Consider the following 13,450-nt stretch of genomic DNA (forward strand, 5'->3'; position numbering starts at 1 on the left):
CTGGCACTGCATCACAACAGGGGAGACTGTAAAGCTTGGAAGTCTTGATGAGGTCACGCTTGAAAAGATAAATTCAGACACTAAGATTTTTTGGGAAAAGGAAAAGTTTCTCCTAGAACTGTATTTCCTGCCCCCTTCTTTTCTGCAGGTAGGCAGCAAGAAAAGCTGGAGAAGTACTACTTAAGGTACTTGAAAAATTATTATTAAAACCTGAGAAAACTGGGAAGAACAAAAAATATTCTACTTCAAGCAAAAAGAACTGAGACCTGGGAACAATGTGTCATTACATCATTGTTATGAACATAGTGCAGAGCATGCCTGCTCCTGCTGCACAGACACCACCAGGTCAAAAATCTCACCATGTACAAAAGCGAGGAATGGCCATTCACAGTGGAATGTGCGGAACAACAACTGGCAGAGAATCTGCTTTTTAAGAACTTCTTTATATCAAGGAAACAAAGCCACTGGAATAGCAAAGTAAGTTTCAGTGCCACAAAAGTAATTTATACCGTGTGACCAAATTCTCAGAGCAGCCACAGAGTGGAGAAAAATTAAAAACAAATTATGTTACCATTCCTTCAAACTAATCCTTCAGCACTGTCAGGGAAAGGGAAAGCAGAGAACAGACCAGATTCCATATCCCATTACACACTTACTAAACTTTCAAAGGAACCATGACGAAATATTGTAACAGTAGATATGGAAATATTCCTTCTAGGAAAGAGTTTGCCTTTTCTGCCCCCTTTAAGTTGTTCCACATTAACATGCCATGAATTCACACCATAAAAAAAAAAAAAACAACGGTTTCACACAAAAGTGATTGCGGATGACTTTTTCTAACTAAATACAACAGTAAAGCTCCCTCTGCTGGCAGTTTCAGTGCTTTCAGTGCAAGAAAGCAACTCCTCAGGATCTTAGTAAAACAAGAAGAAATTTTATGTAACATTTAGACTTCTGCATAAGAATCAAGAAACTACACCTGAAAGACAGGAGCTTTCTTTAAGCAAACCAAAGTCTCATATTCATTTTAGTAAATTACTTTCTCAGGATGGCTGATCCCTTAAATTCTTTTTGGAGTACTGTGTTTGCCGTAAGATTTCTACGGAAACTGGCCATTTTCAAACTGTATGGCTTTACCTGATTAACATAATTATTTTCAGGGAAAATAAAAAGTGGGGTTCTTTTCCCACATTATCTGTAGTCCTACCTTGAAACAATGCCTTCTGAACTTGTGTTAGAGTGAGCTGCTCTCAAATGCTAACTTGAAAAGTACAGGAAACTATTTTCTCTCCTCTGTTTCTACTGACAATGAGAATGGGCCAACCCAAAACCAGGTTAGAGGCACCTAAATTTTGCTCCTCTTTAATTTGCTTATTGATCAGTCCTCACGGCACAAGAAGACAAAAACTGTGCACATTCCTTAAATGATTCACCTCTCTGTGAAGAAGTGAGGCCAAACTTCAGTAATCATCTCATTTAGCAGAAATTACACATTTCCTCCAACTTGTCTTTATAAATGCCGAAGAAGAGAAGTCTATGGCAAAGCAGTCTTACAAACTAGGTGATAAAATGCCTCTCCTCAGTCTCCCCTTGCCCTGCCTCTGCTGTCCACTTGGCTTTGCGGTAAGCCAGCTCAGCAGGCCAGGTTTGGGGGGAGTTTGCCATAGGAAACTATGGAATGGTCAAGGAGGCAGTGCCACAGTGGTACAAGGGGAGAGGAAAGACTTCTGGCCACATCAGCACACGGGAAGCAGCACTGCCTCCAATGCATCACAAGGAAGGCTCAGCTGTATTAGCAGCATCCAGAAGAAAAAGCAGAAGTCCCATCTTAGCCTCCAGGCAGGAACTGCTGTCTCCACAGCATGAGAAGGACCCTTGAAGAACAGAAAAATGGTTCAGAGCTTGTACAGAAGCCAGTGGCTTCATAGTTCCAAGTGACCTCCAGCACTTGAGTGCTACGACTGCTTCTCCTTTACTTCCTACATTTTCTCTTTTGGAAGAACAGGGATATTTCCCTCTAACTGTATATCTTCCACCTTTGCAGGTATCTTCTGAAGTACTTAACAGTTTTCTAATCTCCATGAATTTTTTTTATTCTGCCAATGGGCTATTCACTCTTACAATAGTTTTATTTTTAAACAGCTGAAAAAAGTTACTGTAAAAATCCATTGTCAACACAATACTCTGTTTTACCAGAGTTAGTAACTGGATTTGGGGATTTCGGTATAAACAGTATATAGACTTAAGAATGGTTTGAAAAATCTAGATAATCCTATATGGTTTGAACAGTTCTATCATGAAAAGGAGGAGCTTTTTCATCCTTTTCATCCTCTTTCAAAAGGGTATCTTGACTTTTTAAAAGACATGGAGAAAGAAGATGAAAAATCCAACATTTTACATACTAACACACAAATGTGCTGTATCGGTATGTCAAATGATCTATTCTTGAAGGACTGCTTCTCTTTTTCGTTTGAAGAGATATCTCTGCTTTCCCTCCTTTCAAAGGATAAAAGGACGTAATATATCCTTTTATAGACAGGCTTATTCCCAGAGGATCTGCCATCATCTGAAAAAACCTGGAAGATACTAAGCCCACTCCCAATCATCTGCTGCTTCTTCTCAAATTTCTAGATTCACAAATTATTATTATTGTACCTTCTAAAAAGCTTTACTGAAAAAGTTTGCAAACTGAGATTGCTGCTCTGTCATATTTTTTTTTTTGAAAGTGACAATGCCAACAGCTTCCATTTTCAGTAGGAAGCATTTACAAATGTTGCGGGAGGTGGATGCATTTTCTTTTCAGTCTCTGAGAGAAGTCACCTGGGATGAAGATATGATCTTCTTGAACTGATAGACTGCTCTGAAATGAATGTTTGTGCAGCTACAGGGAGAGAAAGCTTTTACACAATAGGATTTTTAACTGTAATTCTGCTTATTCTCTAGAAAAAAACTGCAAATACTAAAGGCAGAAGGACAAATAAGACTTGTAAAGAAGATGGTTTCCAATACCATATTCAACATTTTTAAAACCTTGTATCTTTAGAAAGGTTTTTTCCAAATCTTTACTCTCAACAGTTTAATTTTTTTGTTCTCTCTGAAAAAAGATTGAGTTTCCCATTTTGGAATCTCAGGAAAAAAAAAAATAAAATAAATAAATTAATACATACTTTCTACCATTTATTCTGTTACTTGCTGGAGAGATTCCAAACAGTAGCTTGATTTAATAACCCAAATGGTCAGTGGTTCTGACCATACAAAATTGCCAACAGAATAGATAAGACAGCCATAAAAGAGAAGTCAAATGAAGTGCTTTGGAATAGACTAATTACGTATGAGAGTCAGGAAGAAACTTGCCTCATACTCAGTAAGATAACTGCATTATGCTTTCTTCTAATTCGATAAACCCGAAGTAGAACTGATGACAAGAAATGAGCCAAGATGCGCAACAGTTTCTCCATATGACATTTTCTCCTAACCTTTTCCAGTGTTAAATGAGATAGATAAAACAGGGGAACATACAGTAGTCAGACACTCACTTCTAATTTTTTAAAATAAAAATGACACATCCTGAAAAAATTGAAAGTCCCTGAAAAAAATGAAAGCCGCATCTGTATATACCATGTTACTAAAGCCAAACAGCACCCATTTTCATGGAAGATGATACACAAAGTTCAGAATTTTTTCAAAATTGCAGTACTTTCCTAATTTAGGAAAATGAGCTTCAAAGAGGCATAAATATTTCTGCTCCTCTTTAAAGCTATATTCCCTCATCAGAATTCTGAATTTGTGGTCACATCATTTAATCTCAAGATGCAATATACACTTCAGTACTGATTTCAAGTTAAGTTTCTGGTGCAAAGCCTGTAATGCACGTATGCTACACTCACTTTTTCAGTTATTGCAGTGTCCAAATGCATATTTTTTCCAAATATTTTCCCCAAAATTTTGAGTCAGAAAATTTTCTGTATGGCAACATTTCTTACGAAGTATCTTTTACTTGAGGCAGTATTTCCATTTTCTGTTCAAAGTGTCTTAGGTAGAAGTTCACAGCTGTAGCCTATTTAATAATAGCTGAATCACACTAAAAAAACACGTTTATCTGACCTTTTATCACAACAACTATTAATCATTAGGAAAATGTATGTTGTTGGAGGATATTGTTTTCCTCTCCTCTGGACTCAACTGGATCTTCTGGCACTCAATGCTTTGATCATCAACTACCAGCTAAGCCAGCACTGGACTTGTCTTCTATTACAAATCTATTTCCATAGACAAGTAAACCTTGCATACTAAGACACTGACTTACTGTCACGGTTTAAACCCAAGACACTATGTTTCGTTCTTCACTGTATTTGTTTCTTGACATTAATATTTTGCCTTTTTGGTTTAGCTCTTGTACATGTTTCACTATAATAATGATGTCATCCAGGTCTACATCTTCATACTAAATCTCTGCAACAGTCATTTGTTATAATGAAATTTTATCTCAAGAAAACATATTAAAACAAAACATCTCGTAGTTGGCTGCAGATTTATGGTTAATAAAATAATCAATAATTATAATCAAATTATTTCTGCAGAATTTCACTTTATAACCCATGAAATAATGCTATGCTTTATACATTTTCTGGCCCCAAATTTATGTTTTTTTTTTTCCTAATAATGATAATGTGATTTTATGTAAAGAAATTCATTTTATGACATAGAATACTGCCAGGGTAAGACTGTATATAGGTGGAAGAGAGACAAAGGCATTGAAATGTAGACAAATGTTTTCATTATTTGCTGGATTGGCTACTGTAGTTTTCTCAAAGGAGTTTTAACCTACACAGAGTCTTGCAACTTGAGTCACTGTTACACATACACTTTCCCAGCACATCACTTCCACCTTTACTCTTTCCAGTGGCTTACAGTACAATACCACATAATATTACTTACAATCTCCCTCATTTGGATTTTCAGTTTATATTTTAGAAATACTGGTTACATTACCTTGAAGTCACACCACCAGATTGCCAAAAGATGACTATTTAGCATTTTCAAAATATAGATTTGAGGACTGGTATCTATACATTCTCCTTGTTTATATAGCTTTTGCATTTTGTAGGAGATTAATTACAGACATATCATACAGCTGTGGAATTCATTACAAGCCAAAGTCAAACTTCCCTTTCCTGCTTCTATACTACTGTAGTTCAGGACAGAATTCGTGGAAATAAATAGCTATCAATACTCCACATATCTCTTTGAAAAGTTATTTTTCCATTGACACACAACCATTTAATAGTACAATAATATACAACCTCTTCCAAGTATTATACATACTACACTGTGAACTAATATGCAACAGTTGTATTTAAATGTATATATACAAGTTATAAAAATCACCAATGTCTATATCTGTCCTAGTTTGCATGCATGCTAAAGATTCTGCTCAAAGTCATGGGTAAATTCTGTATCATGAGATAACTTAATCCATTTAGGAATCTAACTGATTGTGCATCTCCAACACTATTAACTATTTGACAAGTGACTTCCTAAATAGTCAGGGTCATTAAAATTTACTAGAGAATGTAAGCTTTCTTCTAAAATTTTCCTCTTCACACCGATACCACTTTCAAAACTCCTTAGAGGAAAGGAACATCAATCATCCTTGCTGCACTAGGAGATGCTGGCTTGTTACAATTCCAGTAACTCAGACTCTCTAAAGTATCTCTTAAAATGCAATTTATTGGAGCTAAAAATATAAAGAAAAAGAAAATGTTATCAATAATCTTATATCCATTCAGATGCCCGGAATCCTGAGCTGTGTGCAACTGAACAGGCCTCCTGCCAGGCACAGATCCCATCCATGGAAGGTTACCCCATTTTGGTCATTTGAGCTCTTACAGGATTTTCTTACAAGCAAAATAACTCTACTCATCACTTATACTGTCAAATAAAAAGGACATTCACACGGGAACTTGCTGCTGAAATTTTAGATAAAGGCAAGGACACACAAGTAGTCGTTGCTGCTACCTACTTGGTACTGTACTGCTTGGTGGAGTAAGATCCTCCTACAATTAGCTGGCTAAGTTTATCTAGCAGACAAAGGATATGCGCAACACAGGCATGAACATCAAACTACATGTGCAGCACAGTATAGGCCTGCACTTAGGTTAACTGTTACATGGATTTCTACCTCTTTGATGTACAGTGGTCTTCCAGTTAGGATCACTTAACATTTAAGATCACATCTTACATTTCAGTGGGATTTAAATTCTTTCAAGTGAATTGAGTTTACTGCTTAAGTTATAGTGCTGTAAAAAAAGACAGCTAAATTGCATACCTGTAAGCACCACAGTATGTTCTCCACCACAAGCAACCTTATTAACCTTTTCCACAATTCCCATTACAGGCTGTGGGACTCTATTGTTCTTCAGTTGTTCAGGCATTAATCCCAGTTTCCCATTCTCAGGTTCTCCAAAAGTATACAGCTCACCATCTCCTGTGAAAATACAAAACAGAGCAGGGTTTCCAGCATGGACTCAGAAGCAAGGATGCAAAAGACCGCTGCAGATACACATCAGTACGATAGAGAAGTGTATGAACATTAAGGGATAATTGAGCATTACTTGTATAATTTCCAAACAGCTGTGCAAAGCAGTCTGCTTTGATGGGACAAGGGGCTAAATTTTATCCCCATCCAAGATGAGAACCGCAATATCTACCTGCAAGCAATCTAGTCTGCTATGTAAGTCTGAATTACTATTCAGGACAGCATTGTATATATCCTTCTACCATACTTAAAACTGGAAAATGTACTTTTGTCCTGGGTTCAGCAGCAGCAGTCATTTTTCTCCTTCTTGGTAGCTGGTGCAGTGCTGTGTTTTTGACTTTCAGCCTGGGAACAGCGCTGATAACACTGATGTTTTTAGTTGCTGCTCAGTAATGTTTACTCTGACCAAGGACTTTCTGAATCTCATGCTCTGCCAGGGAGGAGGGGAAGCTGGGAGGAAGCAGAGACAGGACACCTGACCCAAACTAGCCAAAGAGGTATTCCATACCACAGCACGTCATGCCCACTATATAAACTGGGCACAGTTACCCAGAAGGGTTAGATCACTGCTCGGTCAGGCTGGGTAGCAGTTGGCAGGTGGTGAGTGGTTATATTCTCTTCCCTTGTTATTTCCCTTATCATTATTATTATTGGTGGAAGCAGTAGTGATTTGTGTTATACCTTAGTTACTGGACTGTTCTTATCTCAACCCATGGGAGTTACATTTCAGGAGTGGGGGGAGGAAGGGGGGGGGGGGTGAGCAAGCAGCTGTGTGGTTCTGTGTTGCCGGCTGGGCTTAAACCATGACAGTTCTTTTTGGCACCCAACGTGGGGCATGAAGGGTTGACATAATGATAGATCTGACTGGAGTGTGTCTAAGTGTATTTGTGATAAGCATTTATTGTTTTGGATTAATAGTCACTTGTCACAATGCTGATTTATTGGCTCTCAAAATGGTTGCTCTTGATCTCGGAGTTTCAGCATGTCATATCATTGCTATATTTACAATTTATGTACTTTATCTATATGTTACACATTTATCTAAATTTCTGATTTTCTGTCCTAAGGGTTCCCAGCTATTCTAATAGGTCAGAATGAGGGTTACATAAAAAACATTTCCTTATTCCCAGGAAAGCATCAAGTTAATAGCCAAGTGTTTTCCACTCCTGAAAAAGATTATCTGTGGGGTAGTGTCCGCATAGCAAATTGCGGCCCACAATTTGAAGTTGCAATTAATTACCAAAATAATCATCATACACTACTATGTAAAATTTGGGGTTTAATCCCAGTTGGATATAAGAAAGCACAAGGACAAACAAAACTCTCACACGGAGCTAGTCCAAGATAAAGAAAGGTTTAAACTAGTGTAGGAGCTGCCTGCTAAAGCAAATCCTAAAAGATAGCTACCATTACATAATCAATGTAGTAACAAACCCCAGGCGTACACTCCATTATTATTTTTGGAAACATGCAGATTTGTACTTCAGTACAAACTGTACGTTTTCTTTCAGAAGGATACTTTAAGTGCTCACGTATTTACTTTTACAGCATTTAGAGGCATTACTACCACATGATGAACAAGTATCTGAGAGAATCAAAGACTGAGAACCTACCTTCAATGGCACAATATTTATTTGACAAGCTTATAAGACTTAAGACATTTATCTGCTGCCCCAGATAATTTTACATGGTTTCTGTATTTTCCAAGTTCACTTCTGCCTCTCACAATGGTACAGTCTTCAAGTACCATGCTCTTGCCCACCCAGGTTAGCAACTGAACTTATTTTTTCTACTGAGTACCCTAACTGCACAGAAAGGCTATTAGGAAACGACAGTAATACAGTCTTACTGAATGTCAAGCTTCCTGCAGGGTTTCACAGGGCTCAGGCTATTAAAAGTAGCCACTCACAATCTATTCACAGAACTACCTTCTCTTCAGCAACACAATGAAACAGGATAGCAGCAGTATCTCCCAACTATCATCATCAGAGATGTAACCTCATCCTGCTACCTCTTTATTCTTTTCTATCATTTTGACATTCTCTTTCCTGCACACAAAAACTATCCCAATAAGAACACTTCATTTACCTGCATGTATCTGTGCAGAAATACCATTTTTGTATTCTTCTACACTTCTAAGAGGTGCTTGCAGTCATTTCAACCCATCTATATTTTTTAAGAAATGGCAAATCACCTCAGCTGCAGAAAATTTCATTTCATTTCTAACCTACAGACTGTGCTTAGGTTTCTCTGTTCAGTTTGATTTTCTGTTTCAGTTCTGATCTTTATTCTTATACCTACGTACAGAAATACTCTGAACAGGCTGATACTATGCAGTTATTTGCAGTAGCGGCAATTTTCTGTTCTAAAACTGTAACCCAATGAACAACAACAACAAAAAAATCAAGTCTATGTGAGGTTTACTGTAGCCAAAATAGTCTATTGACAAAAGGGTATTTTATTTGGGATTCTAAGTGAAGAGAAAGAAAAAAAATATAAAAACAAAACAAAAGAACCCAGTTTTTTTGTAAGGTAAATATTGGTTTAATACCTTGGATCTGCCACATATTTCTAGAAACAAGCTGATAACCCCCCCAAAGCACTTGGGAGTTAACTACTTGTGCAGTTCTCTTTGCAGTTCTCTTTGGAGAGACCAGCACTTCTTTTTAAATAATGCTGCACTGCAAATATTCATCTAATCACAATCTAATTAATAGGATTAGAAATCCAAATGGCCAAGCTTCCATTGACTTCCCAAACTAATCAAGTTTATCACATTTTTTCAACTTAATAGAAGATAAATGTATTTATTAAAGCAATGTTTTAATACATTATGCATCTCTTTAAAGCAAACAGTAGTCTAAAACCTACAAAAAACTGGCTATCAAGCATAAGAAGAATCCAATCAAACCCAGGTAAATTTTGAGTACAGCATGTGTGCAGCACATCTATATTTTAAAGACTTGATGTACTGTGTGCAGTATATTGCATTTTAAGGATGTTCTGTTCACCATGGAACCTGGTTATTTCATTTTCTCCTCCATATGGGTCATATGGGTCTCATGTGATGAACTTTCCTAGTGTGGCACATTTTCTGTATCACTAAACTTTAGGACACAAGAGCACATCAACAAAATGGGCAAGAGAATGGGAAACTATCTTGCCCCTCAAAGGCAGATGTGCAGACTGCACATGATACAAGATATGAGACCTGACTAGTGGCAGATAAGGGCAGCATTCTATGATCCCTTGAATAAATGAAGAGATTAAAATAAATAAAAAAATAAAAAATAAAGTGTTGGTTCAAGACCAAATTGGTTGACACCATCTCAAACACTGAAATTCTGAGCATGAAAGTGTTTGTGAATGGATGATTTTTAAAAATGGCCCTTAAAAATAATGACAAAATACATTAAAAAAGGGAATTCAAAGCTCTTTATGAAAAGACATCTTCTCAGCGAGAATCTATCTTGACTTTGTCCTTGCTTACAGTAACAGTTCAGGCAGGGGAAGCACCAGAATAGGTCTAATATATTCAACTCCTTTCTGGCTCCATGAATCTAATTCTGCTGTAGACGTCAGGGTAGTGGTTAGGTACATTGGCTTCTCCTGCTCTCCATCTCCTCCAGTGGACAAATGAGCTATATAGCTTGCTAAGCTTAATGATTTCTGAAAAACTCTGGAGTGAGTGTGGCCAGACTAGCCAAGTACAGCTCTGCACATGGATTCAAAATCCTTGCTACATTCTTTCAGCTCTTTCTTTCTCTGTTGCACTGCACTAGCTACTAAGAAGGACAAAATGAACTGTTACAGCTGAATCCAGGAAGAAGACACACCTCTGACGTAGAGACCTAACGTCCCCCGCCTGCAAAAAGAAAGGAAAGTAAACAGATGCTGGGAAAAATCCTAAAGAGGGCTGAAAACAGTAAACTAAAAACTTCATTTCAGTGGAACTGAAATGCTAAGTGGAAGAAAAGAATTCAGTGGAAGAATGCTAAGTGAGAAGAAAAGGAGCTTTCACCTTTCGAACATGAAGTGAGTAACCCTACCAGCTTCCTATTTTGCATATGGAAATGACAAGCCATTGCCTTTGCTTGTGCCTAGTTTAATTTCAGAAGTGTTTTTTATTAAAAATAATTCAGGATATATTCTGATCTTCTACCACTGCTTTTGGCATCAGTGGGGTTCATATGTACATGGTAGAATACAGGTGACTGATTACTGTCTGCAAAGAAGGCATTCTAAAAAGCAGAAGTAAAAAAAGTAACAAGTCATCCTTTTGGAACTACCAGATAAGAGACACTGCACTTGGCTTTATAGTAGTTAAACATGCCTACTAAAAAAGCTTTTTTAAGAAAAAAAAAAAAAAAGCTGGAATCCATACTTTAACACTTTTTTTCTCAATAGTTTCTTATTAATGAACACGCTGCCCTAGAGAGGGCACTCTGTGACCACACTATGTATTCTAGGACCCTCATTAGCTACCTTTCAGTTTTAACCCAGAAATGTCTGTAATCATAACAGTTTGCTTAGCCAGTATACAGCTTCTGTCAAACACAAATATATTAAGAAAGGGAACCATATGGTGCCACGATAATCAGCCCAGCCTGACAACATGTATCAAGTCCTACATCCTGCCACTATGTTTTATTCTTAAAGATAGTGAGAGTTGAGCTTGCTTATCTCAGAGAAGAGAAAACCCCAGGGAGACCTTAGGGCAGCCTTGCAGTACCTAAAGGGGGCCTCCAAGAAAGCTGAAGAGGGACTTTTTACGAGGACAAAGGGGAATGGCTTTAAACTGAAAAAGGGTAGATTTAGATTAGGAAGAAATTCTCTACTATGAGGGTGGTGAAGCACTGGCACAGATTACCCAGAGAAGCTGTGGCCACCCCATCCCTGGCAGTGTTCATGGACAAGGTTGGATGGGGCTTTGAGCAACCTGGTCTAGTGGAAGGTGTTCCTCCCTGTGGCAGTGAGGCTGGAACTAGATGAATTTTAAGGTCCTCTCCAAACCAAACCATACAGAAATACAGAATCACTTTATTTTCCAGATATTTCCTCCAAAATTTCTACTAAAAATAATGCTAATCACTCTATAGTATTTTACTGTAACTAGTATTTGCTATATCTTACATCTTGCTATATCTAGCAAAACAAAACCATACCATAATAATACATGGAAAACTACTAGTGACAGGCAAACTTTAAACATACTTCAAGGAATAATTCAGTAACTTATGGCAATTCAGAGGAAAAAACCCTATCCATGTAATATGAATATTCTGATAACTTCATAGTTATCTAGTTTGCTATGTTCTACCACCACAACAAGCAGAGACAGAATACTAAGGATGTGAAGCATTATTCTGAGCCAGTCTAGCAAGTCCTACAGGCAAGTGTTTTCCGTAAGTGAAAAAGGAATCCTAATAATTCTAAGAGAATCACCTTTTTTAAATCAAAATCTTCTAACAGTATAGTGCCTTGACTTCCTCCCTAACTAGGCTGTAAGAACAGTAAGGTAACTACATTTGTTCTTAAACACACTGCAGAACTTCAAAATTCATAATTTAATGGTTAACTTCACAGCTAAAATAATGTTTAACTACAGTACATGTATATTAAATGCACAAGATTTGTTTTTTAAACACTGTCTGGATATACATAGCCACTAGTGCAACAGAATCATAGAATCATAGAATCGTTAGGGTTGGAAAGGACCTTAAGATCATCGAGTTCCAATCCCCCTGCCATGGGCAGGGACACCTTATGCTAAATCATATCACCCAAGGCCTCATCCAACCTGGCCTTGAACACTGCCAGGGAACGGAAGATCAATTCAGTAAAAGTACCTGGATGTCCAGCACTAAATTTCTATGGCAGTTCTATGTAGTATGTTTCTATGGTAGTTTCTATGGTATCAGTCAAATAAAACTGTCAGCAAGGGCCCAAAGGAAAATAATAAATAAAAAAAATATCCTTTCCCCCCAAAAGAGGCCATCTGTGTGTCAGTAGTGTCAGCAAGATAGACTGAAGCCAATTTTGTGCAGGATTTGCAGATACTAAAGCTGAAAATTAAGGTTTTCCATCCCACACCTAGGACTGTTTAAACAGTAACAGTTCAACAAGTCACCATTTTCACAGGTGATAACCATTTCATCTTCCTATTAATATCTTAAAGAGGCTCCACTTTTCTTTCACAGCTGCTACTCTAATCCTTTTTTCTCATCCCTTTCCATTAAAGGTTTCTACTTCCTTAAAGATTTGGCGCACACCATTCTCTCCTAGCTCTTAGTCATTTGTCCTCAACCTTTCTTCTAAGGACAGCTTTTGTCACATCCTACTGCAGTCCCATCAGAGCTTTGGCTTTTGGATCCAGAGCAGAATTACACACCTTCTTACTATAACACTGAAGTAACGATATCCCCCCCACTTTTGCCGCATGTTTATTTCAAGTTCAGGAAGTTGTAGATTTCATAATAGCTCCTGATCAAACAAAGGCACCTCATTCATTTACTATAATAAAACATCTGCAATAAAAGTTGCACAAAACTAGCATAACAATATTTGTCCACCATAGGAAGTTCATGTAACAGCATGTTCTCAAAGAGCTATATAGCTATCATGCGGAAAAATAACATCTCTCAAGTAACCTGAGAAAAGTACCTGATGGAACAGTTCCTGGGTAACCATTAAAAGCTTTACAATCAAAACTACTGATCCTTTAAAATCTTTAATTACTCTGAGGGGACTAAATGGTAAAGCTCAATAATATAAATCTATAGAATTCATGGATGCTTATATGTAATACCACCAATAGTGGCTAATAAATTCACCCATACATTATTAAAAAATTGGTGGCATCATCACTTTGGAAACCAAGAGAGATGGGAAGAGAGAGGCGGAAAGCAAATA

General features: G+C 37.4%; 1 protein-coding gene across 3 annotated transcripts in view; it reads right to left on the reverse strand.

The window, feature by feature from the left end:
- Positions 1–13,450, reverse strand: part of RPGR (retinitis pigmentosa GTPase regulator) — a 39,664-nt gene that overhangs the window by 11,197 nt on the left and 15,017 nt on the right. For all 3 annotated transcript variants that reach the window (XM_061453379.1, XM_061453378.1, XM_061453377.1), the window contains one exon: positions 6,329–6,487. In XM_061453379.1, the coding sequence (XP_061309363.1) occupies positions 6,329–6,487 (159 nt within the window). The remainder of the gene's footprint in view (positions 1–6,328; positions 6,488–13,450) is intronic.

This window comes from Pezoporus flaviventris, unplaced genomic scaffold (assembly GCF_033815535.1).
Source record: "Pezoporus flaviventris isolate CSIRO_AGI_PZ_B2104156 unplaced genomic scaffold, CSIRO_AGI_Pfla_v1 ptg000015l, whole genome shotgun sequence".
NCBI classification, from domain to species: domain Eukaryota; kingdom Metazoa; phylum Chordata; class Aves; order Psittaciformes; family Psittacidae; genus Pezoporus; species Pezoporus flaviventris.